The following is a 15,144-nucleotide window of genomic DNA, read 5'->3' on the forward strand; positions in this document are numbered from 1 at the left end:
TCACCCAGTTCATTGGAAGGTGCTGAGTGAAGACTGGGTTTTCCCCATAGAGCGAAAGAACATTTGGAAACTGAATCTTCATGAATCACTGTCATGTACAATACTTTCCAGTACACTGTAGTAAGTTTTTTAAACAAAAGTAACATTGGGAGAAACAGCTAAGAAAGGATGCGTTTATAAAATGTAGTGATTACCTAATATTGATTTATCCAGCATCAGTTTTTTAGTTTTAAGTTAGCTTTAGCCCAGCAAAAATGTAAATTGTATTCCTTTGCACACAAACACAAGTGACACTGATTTGCCTAAAGCAGAATGGTATGCCTGATCTCATAATTACACTAGAATTTGCCATTTAATTTGACATTGTGCAGCTTGTGGTGTGTTAAGGAAAATAGGAAAATGCCACACCGTATTTGCTTGCAATCAATTTAAATGGGAATCAACTATGAAGAGAAATGGTGATCCATTTTTGTTTGGGCATTCTAATCATTGCTTATTCCAGGTAGGTTTGAACTACAACTATTCTTAGTTCTGCTTTGTCATGTGGTCACAGGAAAGCACCAATTAACCATGGGTAAACCTATCTTTCCTTTTGCTGTCTGTCATTTCTTTGAGCAAACAAGTGAATAAATGATTAAACTTGCCCACTGAAGGATAGCCTGGAACTCCCAAATTGTCACTTTGTGATTGAAAATAATTAGCTTAATTGTATTGGTTCCAAAGTTGTTTCTTTTCATGGGGGGGGGGGGGGGGGGGGGGGGTCACTTGTGTTTGTGTGCAAAGAAATACAATTTACATTTTTGTTGGGCTAAAGCTAACTTAAAAACTGATGCTGGATAAATTAATATTAGGAAATTTAAATCAATTAATAATTTAATTATTCATTAAATCAAGGCAAAGTGACTTGACTCTTACTTAGAATCTATTGAGTTCTCCCTTATTTTCTTTCTGGGTTGTAACCACTCTTCCTTCACCTTAACTGTTTGCACTGTTTTCAGTTGTGGTTTTTGCCTATATTTGTAACTAGCATAAACTTCTGTTCCAATTTTAACTATTAACTTGAAATTTTTAAATTAAGTGTCTGTTCAGACTTGTGATTGATTTTCAGTAAATTGTATTGGATTTCACGAGCCAAACAACGACAACAAATTACATTTGTAAAGCGCCTTTCACGTCAGGAGGACATCCCTAGGAGCTGACAGTCAGGGATTTGGACCAGAGCAGGGGGTTGGGATAAGGGAGGCTGGAGGGCACGGTAGGTAGGAGAGTGGCCAAAGGCTCGGTCAAAGAGGAGGGTCTTGAGACATGCCTTGAAGGAGGCACAGGAGGGAGCAAGACACAGGGACTGGGGATGGAGTTTCAAAGGGTGTGGGCAAAGAGGCTGAAGGCTCAACGACCGATGGTGGGGCGAGCCAGGTGGGGGGGACATGTTTTTGTGTGTTCTGACGAAAGGTCATAGACCTGAAATGTTAACTAATTTTTTTCTCTCCATGGATATGCCCTGACCTACTGCGTGTGCCCAGGGACTTCTGTGTTTATACCAGATTCCCAGCATCTGCAGTACTTTGCCTTTGATTCGGTTTCATTATATTGACTGGCTATCCAATTTGGACATTTTAATTTTTTATTAAATGAATATAATTTCAGTACAAAAGGGGCCCAATCAGCCCATTTTCCAGTTCTTTCCTCATATACTTTTTTAAACTGCTGTAGTGTTAGTCCAGTTATCTATTGAATGATTACCAATCACTAACAACTATTTGAGTGGATAAATTCATTCTAATCTCTCTCCTAATTTTTCTGCTCGTAATCTTGAGACTGCTCTCAATTACCCAACTGCTCTAGTGGAATGCTTCAGGAACATTCAGCTGGAATTTCAACTGTCCACTTGAAGTTGTGGTTAGATCTGATGTGCGTTCATTTTTGCGGAAAATAAAAAAAAAGTGGATAGAATGAGCGCTCTCAGATAATGCAAGCCAAGTTGTAGGCCTGCCAGATTAAAGTTAATTGAGCTGTTGCATATATATGTGTGCACTGCACAATAGCTGCTCTAATCCACTTCACTATTCATAATCCATGTATAAAACGAGCCTCTGTTTCTGGTGAATGGTCACCCAGATGCTGTGGGTGCAGCTTTGATTTGTTGAATCTGCAGCTGTGCATTTGCACAACAATTGAATATATTGGCAGGACATGTTTCAGAATGTTAAGTGTTGAATATATTATTACAATTAAAATAAGGAAAATACAGAGCAATACCTAGGGATGAGATATACCTCCCCACACAGTGCTTTCAGGACAGATTTATAATGTCCTGTTTAATTCAAGATCATTTTGGAGGAACAGATAAAAGTTAACGTGGAATAAGTTAACTTAAAATATCCACCAATGATGTGATCCTAACTTATTTGAGTTGGGGGAACCCCACATTTACCTTGCAGATTACACTAACAGACTTGTGTGGCACTTTTCATTCAAACCCACAACTCCTTGCTGCTAAGTGTTGTTACTTGGCGATGTGCCTTTATAATGGGTTATCACTTTCTGGGAATGATTATAACTTCTTCCAGGTAAAATGTGGAAGCTTATCTTTCACAAACATTAAATCATACAAAAGGGGGCATTTTTATTGAGATACTTGACTGCTGACTTGGAGCACTTGGAATGTATGTATGTAGCTCGAGGAACAAATCGGATGATAAATTGTTTCACTTCCTTCTTATCAGTATATTGCTGAAGAATGGTTAAACTCTTCTTGTCTTGCCTTCTGGGCTCTAATCAATATTTTTTCTGTCTCTTCACTTGTTTGACGTTTGTTTGCTTTTGGGATTTTGTTTCTGATTTTCTCTATTCTTGTACATAGATCCTTTCTCTTCTGAAGCCAGTGATGAAGCCATTCCAAGTTTAAACCCTTTTCTTGTGAAATCTGCTGAAGTTGTAAATGCCACCGTCGCCTCCTCTGATGGTGTGATCTTTACCTCTAGGACGCATAGCCATGAAATGTTTGGTAAAACGCATCTTATTAAAACAACTTAAAATTTACATCATTATTGAAACTTGTTTTAGTGTTTGTACAAACATTAAGCTTTTGATTCTCTAGATCATTTCAATCCCTTTACTGAGCCAACTTCCTGTGTTGCTACAAAGTACGAATACGCTCCACGGATAGACCAATTTCCCACAGGTACTTGAAATGGAAAGGTTTTTCTCCCCAAGTCTGAATCAGCAAACGTAGTATTGGTAATTCTAATATTAAAAAGAAATCTGATTTTTAAAAACAGAATTTTTTAAAGAAATTGTACCATTTCTTTAAAGAAATTGTACCATTTCTTTAAATCAGTGCAACTAGAATTCAGTATTATTCTGTCCATTACGTTTATTTCTACCCTAGGCTGTGGGGGGTTTGTCAGAGACAAACCTGCAGTTTGGGTAAAGACATTGTCCAGCACAATAAGAAGACATAGAAACACCCCCAAAATATTGCAGGATCAGATCGTATTTTGTTCGCTGATCTCAGCAAGTCAGCAGTTGGCAGTATTCTCTCTCCCGATTGCTACACAGACCCCCCCCCCCACCCCGCGATATATGAGTGGTCCCTGAACATTGATTGAAAACTGATTTTTCTGTGACTCTCCGCACCAAATAGCCAGCCTGATGACACTTACTGATGAGACTCGTATTTGAATACGATTAGGAGGTGAGATGCTATCAATGAACTTCATGAGAAACTGTGTGAGGGAGACATTATATGAAATCTAAATATACTTCCCTGGGTGCCTTGATGTACAGTTCTCAGACTAGAACTATGTGGGAGAAGCATCAAAATAAACCACTGCTGGCTGGGAATTCCTTCAAATTTCCATATAAAGATCCTTGTTTGGTCTGGCATTATAAATATTCATTTACTCAGAGATCCTGTCATGTTCCAGAGACGATTCCTTCCCATGTCTTTTGTTTGCAAGCCAAAAGCCAACAAAAAAGAATTGATGTGAGAATTTGAGAATTTTTCCTGGCTGAGGGGCTGAGTGGTGCCAGGGAGGGTCAGGGTGGGGGGTTGAAATCTCGACTGTTGGAAGTCTGGGCAGCTGCACAGGAGACTGGAGTTAGATTCACTTGATGACAACTTCTCCACTTTGTGCACTTCCTGTTCTACTCGTCATTTAATTTATATTATTTGAAGCATTAAAAAATTGGCTTCTTTTGAATTCCTTGAAATTACCATAGAAAATGTTTTATTTCAATGAAATTATCTTCTTCTTTAGGGAGGCAATTTGACAATCTTTTTAAAGACTTTTAAAAAGATCCACACATGAGCAAGGGTTGCTGGATAGCTCTCTGGAGTAAAAGTGTGATTAATTTTTCCCTCTCTAACCCAAGGGCTCTGAGGCCCCATGCTGCCGCCTTGACTGAGATCAGCTAACTTAGTACAGACCAGGGTCAAACCTCAGATTTTTGCAATGTATGAGTCAGTTACTCTTTGGACAAATGTGCTGAGCCATTGAGGTCAATGTTTTTTTTTAACTGGGGGCATTTTTCATTTAAAAGTCATCTAAGAGCTAGAAAACAAATAATAGCACTAAAAATTTAGAAATTAGTTGAAATATTGTTTGGTATCAATAGATATGACAAGCATAAATACAGATATGCTTTTTACTGATTTTACTTAAGGAATGAATAAGTGTGCTGTACCCTAAAATACAGGTTAAATTGTAGAACATTTTTTAAAAATCTTGGATTCACAAGTGCCTCATTGCTAATTAGAATTAACTGGCTACTGAGAGCTTGTTTGTGTAACACAATCATAATATGCAACTAACATGGATTTTTTTGTGCAACAGTATTTCTGTTTGTGTTCAGCTTTCAGCTCCCCTGCTCTGTAATTTCTGCTTATCTTTCTGTCCTGTTTCTTTGCATGATTTATCTGTCAGATTCCTTCTGTGGTCCTCCAGCCTATTCTAATACTTCCCAATTTAGAACTGAGCCCACTGCTGTAGCTGGTCTATTTGCAGGTAGGTTCTACACTTTTTTTTGTTGTAAGCTTTTCTGGTCAATTGCTTTTTGTGCTTTGTATTGCATGTGCTGAATTGCTATAAACTAGATGATTTGCCTTACATTTGTTTAGCTTGTGTTTTTAATTCTATGTTAGTATAATAGTGAGAATTTGAAAAGGTTGCTCTGCTCTGCTCCCGGTTGCAAAAGTAAAATGGTCTAATCAAGTACTGGCTCAGTATTTCATGGAATGACTCCACACCAGCCATTTATATATTCTGTCTACAGCAGTCCTGTACCATTTAAACAGTGCCATTCTTTTGAGATTCCATTACTCCACTTTGTGTATCATGTTAACTAGGTGAAAGTTCTTATCCTGCATTCTGTTATGTGTACCTACATTTAGCACACATTGAATATATTATTTCAATGAAGAGTTAAATTATTTCTCGAAAGGTAATTCATCACAAAAGCCCTGATATACTGCAAGGAAGCAACAACAACAACTTGCTCTTATATAGCGCCCTCCACGCAGGGTAGCGTCTCAGAGTGCTTAACAGTGGCAAAGTCTGACTCCGAGCCGGGTGGAGGGGCAAGGTGGCTGTAAGCAACTCCTCAGAAATGCTCATCTGAGTTGTATGTTTTTCTCATGTTCACATGCCCTCTTGTCACACTCCCTTAATTTGGGTTTAACCTTCAGGGTTTGTCCGCAGCATTCTCTGCACAGATTCTGTTCTGCTTGGCATTAGAACTGTATAGGCAATCATTCCCTATAGCTTTTTGGGGCAAATGCAGGTGATCTAGTCAAAGCAGTGGATTTTTTTTTGCATGCAGATCACGATGCTACTTTTCTATTCATAACCACTGATAACCAATTGCTCTCCAGATTTAGTAAGAAATACCCATTGTGTGTATCGAAGCGTTCGTAGGATGCTTCTGTAAAGTAACTGGAATTCAAAATGGCATTCCTGGAAACTGGCAGAATGAACATCCTGCAGCTGTGGTGGATACTGATGGATGTCTGACTACTTTCTTTATGCAACCAATTGTAGACAATTTCCTTTTAAATGAAAGTACAACAGTTCTTCAGGAGCTTTCCCTTAATATCAATCAAGACTGTTTGCTTTCACAAATGTATCTTTGTCGTTTGTTTAGATGCATTCTTTGGAACAACTTAAATGGAAATCAGATTTTGACTAGAAAGGTTTAACACTTGTCTGCACAATCGCACTAGTGTTACTTGTAATGTTTTTAAATAACCAGCTTCAGCTGTAGATATAGTGGAAACTTGCATTAAGTGCAGTCAATAGACTGGCCTATTTTACTTTATTAGTTAGTGTCCTCATTAGTGAATTGGGAATTTGGTCCCAATGAGTTTCAAATGGTGGGTCAGGAGCAGTTTGAATAGTGAATTGCCCTGAATACTGAGATGCCTGCAAGGTCAGATTCTAATGAAATCACGTGGTAATGGAAATTGTACTGATCGTGTTGCTTTCAGAAGCAGCTTGTATTTCTAGAGTTGATTGGTCTTTTCCAGCTTCATGTATGCCAAGTGATTTGTCTTACCTTGTACATGGTGTGGAACACTTTATGGTAAACTGTGTACTGAATATTAAAATGGGGAGGTTTTGTGTTAACACTGTCCCTATAACCTACTGCCTAGAGAAATGAGTGTAAATGAACTGTAAGACTATAAATGCTAATGTGATTACCACAAAGAGATATCAGTAGAAATCTTACTCAATGGATGTAGGGATTAATACTAATGTCTACTTTAGTGAGCGTTTGCATTCATAACTTTATTTTGGTATAGTATTTAGATATGTAAAATAACTTTCTAAAAGCAATGGGTGGAAAAAGTTTATCTTCTGGTTCCCTGGTGAGTTGCTGTCATTTACAGTTGAATTTTATGCAAATTATTTAAATTTGTCAAAAAAAATTGTAATGTGTTCTGAAATACTAAGCACAGAGCTGCTTTCTAACTTTGTGTGAGTTACTGTGGTTTTGGTTCGCTAGTTAAGCCTCTGGGGTTGTAAACGTGCCAGTTGGAAAAATGTGATCTCTGTTCAGAATCAAGTTTCCATGGGTTACTATGACATCTGTTGACTTTCCTGTCCCCAAAAAACACTTGATTTTATATCTTCAGCATAGCTATCATTTTGACTGCTGTTTTTCTGACCAGCTTATTTCCAACCCTTATTCTCAAGATTTTGCTCTAAGCTGTGCTTCATGTAAAATGCAGTGAAAGTACAGTATGTCTGATGCAATTTTTTAAAAGAAATATTTGAATACAACATAAAAACATCTAAAACAACAATCACAATGGGGAGAAATATTTTATTTTGAGAATTGAATATTTTAAAGTTGGCAAATAATAGCAACTAACTACAAAAATATGAGTGCTTCTATATCTTAAAAACAGGCACAAAGGTACAATCTTTAATTTTATTGCAAAACAATGCCAATTTTTAATCAGTTTCAGCTTTGATTAAAAATGAGTATTCGATCAAACATATTACATTTGCTGTTTATCTGAAAAAATGAAAGTTATGTGACTAGAGATTAATGTACCCAACAAAGATATGAAGATGCACCTTTGTTAGTGACTGATATGTTCTAATATTGACAAATATTATGTTTTTAGGCTTCATTCCTTCATCAGCTCAGGCACCAACATCAACAAGCATTAACGTTGACTTTGAGTCAGTGTTTGGGACTAAACCAACTACCACAACCAATAATGTAATGGATTCTGGTGGTAAGAATAATGTTCCCTTGTATGTATGCTTTATATTGAGTATAATACTCTTTTATTCACACTGACATTCACATACCTCACATCAAATATTTAAGAGTGGAAAAACTAATTACATTTCTAAAGAAAAGTAATATACTCTAGTAGTATATTTGGATGCAACAGAAGAAGGAAAACTGGGCCCATAATGGTTAACTGCTCTGGTCATTACATTTAGTTCAACCATATTAAACTCTTGTGTTTTCTAAGCCTAGCAAGTGAACCGTCGCAGTGCAATGGATCAATTGCTTGTTCACGGGTAACACTTCCTATTTTGACATGATGTTCACAGCAGGGATTGACCTAATAAAAACTCAGCCCCAGGGTTGTTGCTCTTCAGTCTTTCATCTTTTCAATAGGTGTAAAATTGGCTTGTCAAACCATTTTAAGCTCATTTTCTTTTTTAAAAATATTGAAGATGATAGGAGCAGGGAAATTGAAAACGATGAATTATGGGTTTAAAACTAGAAAGGGGGTAAAATAAGTAGAAAACAGTAAAATATATATTTTTAAAAAGACAGAAATGTTAACTACCAACTCTTCTGCATTGCTTCTTTATGAAATGGAATGATTTATAGAATCTGTAAAATCAGCAATTAGATTCACATACATTTACACAGAACTTACAGCACAGAAACAGGCCATTCAGCCAACTAGTCTGTGTTGAATTGTATTATACACATTCCTTACTCCCTCTCATACACTTCTATTCTAGCGTCCTATTAAATGCATCTATATTATCTGAGATCTTAGAGGTTAACACTTAAATTGTTTAAGTAACTGTTTCTCTCATTGCAGAAATAAAATTTTAAATGTTTTCTAACCCAAACCAACACAGATAGCCAGGAAATGAATGACCAATTTAACTGGATGATTGTGAGACACAGGGAGAAACTCGCTTCTCTTTTCATATACTGTCTTCAAATGAGAGGTTAAAACAAAGTCTCATCTGCCTAAACAGGAATGTCAGCCTCCACAATGAGGTCAAAGTCTCTGACATCAGACTTGAACCCACAACCTTTTGACCCAGAGGCGAGAATGCTACCAACTGGGCCATGCTGACACCCTGATCATTTGTTAATACAAAATTGAAAAGGTGCAGTATTTTTTAGGATTTCCCAAAAACATATTGGTTGGTTAAAAATGGTGATTGGGCTCTTTTTTCCGCAAGGAAAGATATACCAAGTTTGGGGTTTTATTTTTAACCAAAACGTAATGAAAGTTTTGAGTGACACATGATGTGCATGGATGCATCAGTTTTTTGATACAGGTGAGATGTTCCTTTATTGCAGAGATGTTTCCATACCTTTTACTGTTTTCTACTTATTTTGCCTCTTCTAGTTTTAAAAGGGATATACAATGGCCTAAAATGTATGTAATCCATTTCAGTAGAGGTATAAAATTAGAGAAGTAAGATGTGACAACATTTTCACACCTCAACGTTGTGATAATGTATAGATGTATTTAAGGGAAAGCTAGATAAGTACATGAGGGAGAAAGGAATAGAAGGTTATGCTTGAAGGCTTAGTTGAGGAAGGGCAGGAGGAGGCTCATGTGGAACATAAACACTGGCATAGACCAATTGGGCCAAATGGCCTGTTTCTGTGTTATGTATTCTAATGTATAAGGTGTTATGTACATTGCAAGGATTATTATTTTATGAATATCACAAGATGCTTTTTTTTTTCTCTTTCTCCACTACCATGAGTGGCCACAAATGCTTCGTGGATGTGGAGGTTTAGCTTCTTTTTTTAAAAAAAACGAGCAAGACCATGCCTGTTGTTAACAATCATGAACAAATTTTCCTTATAATTGACACAATATTTTGTTTGAGCTAAATGCTCTTTAGGATTGTTTGCGATCACTCAATTTTATTTACATCCTTTCTGAAATAATGCATTGAAAAATAAGTCCATTCCAGACACATGGAAATTTCCAAGCTTAGTGGTGTACATATGTGAAACTCTTGGTCTGGTTTTGATACTCTTAATAACAACAAATTATATTTGCATGGCGCCTTTCGCGTCAGGAGGACGTCCAAGCCACGGCCATGGATTTCCTCATATATCAGACATCTGCTGCCCTCTCTCCCCCCCCGGCAAAAGAAAGTAGTTTAACTAGTACTACTGGGAAGATTTTTGACATTGCTAATCTTTTTAGATCATTTGGCAAATCTAGCACTCTTCCTGCATGCAGAACACTAGGTCTAATCCATCACCCTGCCGCAATGGAGCCAGATTGTGCTTTTGTTGTGCTTAATGCTGTTAGATTCTTCATCAGCATATGTTAGCTCCTAGCTTTACAGTTTTTTTGCTTGTTTTTTTAAAAAGTTACATTGCTCTAATTTTATTTTCTTTCCACCAACCGTACCTGTGGTCCTGACTTTGCTTGGCATGCTTGAATGGGTGAGTTGGGACTTCCAAATATCAGTCATTATTGTTAGTGTTAAGTGATAGTCCAGAAATTATTTTTCTGTGTTTTGCTAACTGTAATTCATTACTGACTTCAAAGACTTTGACGGATTAGGTGGGGTCCTGAAACCAACTGTAGCTCTGCAAAATCAGATCCAGCTGACTTCAAAACAGCACCAAGGCAAGCTAGTAGGAGAAGATTTGGATTCATCTTTGGCTAATCTTGTAGGCAGTGAGTATTCTACCAAAGTGCACTGATTTATTGTTATCAATTGCTTGATTCCTACATGCAGATTAAGTAACTAATAAATTTCATTTCTTGCAGACTTGGGAATTGGAAATGGATCTACTAAAAAGTAAGAACTGTTACACACGTCTTGAATTATCGAATCATAAAATGTTGCTGCACAGAAGCAGAACATTCAGTAATTAAATTTATGCTGATGTTTTTCTTCACCTGAGCCATCTAATTCATTAATTTTGCATTGTTTGTATAAATTTCTAGATGTAGTTGCAACCAGTATAAACACAAACTCGGTAATAATCTGGGTCAATAAAAAAAGTGCGGCTGCACCTTTTCCGCTACAACGACCACGCCCGGGGCAAACCCGTCAAAAATGTAGCTTCTGGCCCGCAGGCCACTAGTGCTGTTTACTTTACGTCAATGTGGGCGGAGCAGCTCCACATCGCGCATGCGCAGTGCGGCGCAAGCGGCAAATGGACGACACTCGAAGGCTCCTCTGTTGTGACCGTTTGTGTCTGTGTGAGTGTCCCCCCACCCCCCCAAAAAAAAGGTTTTTGTAAAAGAAGCAATTTTTTTTTGCAACAATCTAATGTGTGTTATTTCTTTATGTTTAGCTTTTATCAATAAAGTGAAAAAATGTAGCAGTAAAATGTTCCTCAATAGCACCAATCAACCCCCGCAATATCCCCACAAAAATGTCAGCAATTTTCTATTGGCCCCGGTAATAATTCATAAAATCTATCTATACTAAAGGTAATAACAAATGGTTAAACTAAACTACACCAAGCACACACAATTTGGATCTGTAGTATTAAGACACAGATAGCTTTGCCTTGATTGATTGCCTTATGCAAACTTTTAAGAAACAGCCCTGGTCAAAGTGACAATTAACATTCTGTCCATCTGCGACCAGGGCTCCCTCTGCCTCCTCGTCATCCTTGACCTCTGCTGCCGTCAACACCGTTGACCACTATGCTCCTCCACCACCTCTCCTCTCACCTCAACCTTCATGTTTCTGTCCTTGAATGGTTCAGATTGTACCTCTCACACCGTCTCCACTTCATCTCCACAAACGGTTTCTCCTCTAGCCATCGCACCATCTCGTGCGGTATTCCTCAGGGTTCTGTTCTTGGTCCCCTCCTCTTCAATATCTATATGCTCCCTGTTGGTGAGATCATCTGACATGGGGTCAACTTCCACATGTATGGAGATAACACCCAGCTCTATCTCTCTGCCTCCACCTTTTACTCCAGCACCACTGCTGTCCTGACACAATGTCTGTCAGACATCAAATCCTGGATGAGAGCTAACTCTCTTCAGTTCAACGTCAAGAAGACCGAGGTCCTCCTGATTGTCTCCCATCAGCATCACCATTCATGGTTGCACCGTCCACCTTACTAGGCCAGTTTGGAACCTTGTTTGACCCTCAATTATCCTTTCTACCCCACATTTGTGTCATGACCCGCTCTATCTTCCACCACCTCCATAACATCACCCGGCTCCGTCACTGTCTCACTCCGCAGGCCGTCAAAACCCTCATACGCTTCCGTTACATTGAGGCTTGACTATGCAAACTGCCCTCCCCAATTCCTCCCTCCATAGGCTGCAGATCATCCAGAACTCTGCAGCCCGTGTCCTCTCCCATACCAGGCTCCGTGACCCTATCACCCCCATCCTCGTCCAACTCCACTGGTTTCCCATCACACAGGATACAGTTCAAGATCCTGATCCTCACCTTCAAAGTCCTCCATGGTCTTGCTCCCTCATTACCTCTGCAACCTCCTAACCCCTTACCATCCTGCTCGCTACCTCCACTCAGCGGACTCTGGCCCGCCTCACCCGCCCCACCATTTCCGGGCAGGCCTTCTGCCACTCTGCCCCATCCCGCAGTACCTCCGCCTCACCCCCTCTATTGCCTCCTTCAAGACCCATCTCACCACCCTCTTTGACTGTACTTTCAATAACCTTCCTTCCCCCACTGCCTTCTACCCTCCCCAATCCCGACCCCCAGCTCAGTTCTGAAACACTGACTGTCCAACACCTTGGGATGTCCTCCCAACGTGAAAGGTGCTATACAAATGTCATTTTGTTGTTTTTGACTTCAAAATCCTCGTCCTCACTTTCAAATCCCTCCAGAATCTTGTCCCCACTTCTGTGACCTTCTAAACCCTGCCAACCTGCCCACTCCCTCCGCTTGGCAGGCACTGGCCTGCCTCAAGTCCCCCGCCCTGTCCACCCACCATTGGTAGGCAGGCCTTCAGCCTTTCTGCCTCCCCAATCATTGGAACTTTATCCCAGAGTCCCTTTGCCACGCCCCTTCCCTCACCTACTTCAAGATCTGTCTCAAGACCTTCCACTTTGTCTACGCCTATGCTCAGTTTTCCCCCACCCCTTCCAACCCCAACCCCCAGCTCGGGTGAAAAGCCTCGACTGTCCAGTGCCTTGGGCTCTCCTGCTGACATGAAAGACACTATAAATAAAATTTGTTGATGTTACTAATTTCATTGCAAGACTGCTGCCATTTCATTTCTCTGGCCTGAAAGTGTGCAAAAGATATTTCCACGTTTTGTTCATTCATAATTTGATGTGCAAATATGTCAAAGCAAAAGTTAACAATTATTTTGTTGATACATAATTAAATATTTTTGCTTTGCCCAAGAAGTGATCTTCTTTGGAATCAGCCTGGGGAAAAGAAATTAACTGGAGGAACTAACTGGCAACCAAAGTTTGCAGCCACCACTACTTGGAATCCTGCTACGCTGGTAAGTTATGTACTATTATAATAAGGCTTTTGGAAATGGTTTGTTCTCCTTTTTTTAAAAAGAAAGTTAGGCTTTTAGTTACTTTTTATTATTTAAATGTCTTATTTGTGTAAAGGTCATTTGTGCAACTATCAATGCTAGGGGAATCAAAATCTAAATCGACAATGGACTTTACATTAGAGTTGAATTTCAAATCTAAAATGTTGTGAGGCAAGTGTCTTTGAAACCTTAATTTGATGCTAATTCCATTTGAAGATGTAGAGTCCTGTAGCTCAGTGGTTAGAGCACTCGCTTTGCAACCGAGAGACCTGAGATCAATTCCAGCGGGGTGAGACCCTATCCTGTGTGCAGGGCGCTATATGAGTGCAAGTTGTTGTTGGTATATCAGTAGTTGAATCAGCCAATAGAAAGGAAACAGGCACTTTGATGTGTTCCACTGCCCAGATTTACATAACTATTCAAAATGTTTTACAATTCTATTATGAATGCCTTACATTAACTAATATTAAGACTAAATTGTTTAAACTTGCAGATTTTTAGGATGAGTTGTAAACCTGAAATAATAAATTGTACGAAATACTTATATTCAAGAATCCAATCTAACTACATGTTTATTACATTATGTAATTATTTTCTCTGGATAAGCAGAATGGCATGCATTTTCCTCAATATGTAAGTGAAATACAACATTTTTTTGTAAAACTAGCATGCTGTTATTAACCTCTACTGAGATGGAAACATAAGAGTTATTACCTTTTTACTTGCTGTAACCTTGGTGTTCTGAACCTGCTGTCACTATTGTCTAAATCCTACCGGTGGATTCAACCTGTGGTGATAGTATGAATGCATTCTAAATACTGTTCACTGATACTTTCTACACATTTCTGAGGAAAACCTCGCTGCTTTCTTCCCCTCCTCCTCCAGTTAGAAGATATGATGTGCTGTGGCTTCGTAATCACTTTCTAGTGTTTGAAGAAACTGTCCAGTAACCGTAATGCATGAATGCATTCTGTGTGTTTCCATTTGCACTTTTCCCACTGTCTTTTAAGTGGTCTTCATTAGGAAGAGACAAATGTAAAATATTTACAGTTGGGTACTGAGTGTAATCTATATGGATCCCATGCTGTTGTTGTACCAACTGATAGTATTAAGTGCAGATCTCTGCAGAAATAATGGTGTACATTAGAGAGAATTTTTCCAAACCTGTAATTTTTGCTGATGTTTTGCTGATTTTCACAATACATAACTGCTTGGCTACAGTTTTGCTGATTTCCATAAGTCCATTTTCCAAGAATGGTCATTGGATGGGAATTGGGTACTAACTAAACACGCAATTGAAACTTAATCTTGAAGTGTTGAGGAACATTGAAGTTTATTTATGATCTGTCTAGGATTTTTGAAGAAACATTGAGGAGGTTATCCCTAATAAATGATATATAGATTCTACATATCATCAGATTCCTATTGTAAACCACATTGAATGGATTTTGGTAAAGTTTTGGATATATCCAACCTTATTCCACTCGAATTAATTTTTAAAATTATAATAACTTACTTATTATTGCTTTGAAATGTTTTCTGAAATTTTTAGTAATTACTTGTAGGATTTTTTAAAACTCCTGATCTGCACTTTTGTTCGTGCCAACTTCAGAAGATCACAAAATTGGCTTGGACGAAGAAAGCCCTTTGGACTATTTGGTCTCATCCTTCCAGAATACACATAACAGCATCAAGCTGTTCTCTTACATTAACTCCATCATCTTAGCCTCCACCACTCTTCTTGCCATGTGTTCCAGTTGTTAATTGAGTAAATAAATGCTTCTTGGTGTCTGTCATGAAATTGCCCATTGCAACTTTAAACCTTTGTCTTCTTGTTCTAAAGTATTGATGTAGCTTCTTCAGAATGCATTTTACTATTGCATTCCTCACCAGTTAATACTACTT

General features: G+C 38.5%; 1 protein-coding gene across 14 annotated transcripts in view; it reads left to right on the forward strand.

Moving 5' to 3' along the window:
* Positions 1-15,144, forward strand: part of picalma (phosphatidylinositol binding clathrin assembly protein a) — an 88,877-nt gene that overhangs the window by 64,065 nt on the left and 9,668 nt on the right. For 3 of the 14 annotated variants that reach the window (XM_042334524.1, XM_042334528.1, XM_042334526.1), the window contains 7 exons: positions 2,864-3,007; positions 3,101-3,184; positions 4,929-5,009; positions 7,634-7,747; positions 10,295-10,426; positions 10,520-10,550; positions 13,098-13,200. In XM_042334524.1, the coding sequence (XP_042190458.1) occupies positions 2,864-3,007; positions 3,101-3,184; positions 4,929-5,009; positions 7,634-7,747; positions 10,295-10,426; positions 10,520-10,550; positions 13,098-13,200 (689 nt within the window). Of the gene's footprint in view, positions 1-2,863; positions 3,008-3,100; positions 3,185-4,928; positions 5,010-7,633; positions 7,748-10,294; positions 10,427-10,519; positions 10,551-13,097; positions 13,201-13,848; positions 14,027-15,144 lie in introns of those variants that run through there. The other 11 variants (XM_042334525.1, XM_042334537.1, XM_042334534.1 and 8 more) reach the window with 9 other exon arrangements.

The sequence above is a fragment of the Callorhinchus milii genome, unplaced genomic scaffold (genome assembly GCF_018977255.1).
Source record: "Callorhinchus milii isolate IMCB2004 unplaced genomic scaffold, IMCB_Cmil_1.0 Scaffold4, whole genome shotgun sequence".
NCBI lineage: Eukaryota > Metazoa > Chordata > Chondrichthyes > Chimaeriformes > Callorhinchidae > Callorhinchus > Callorhinchus milii.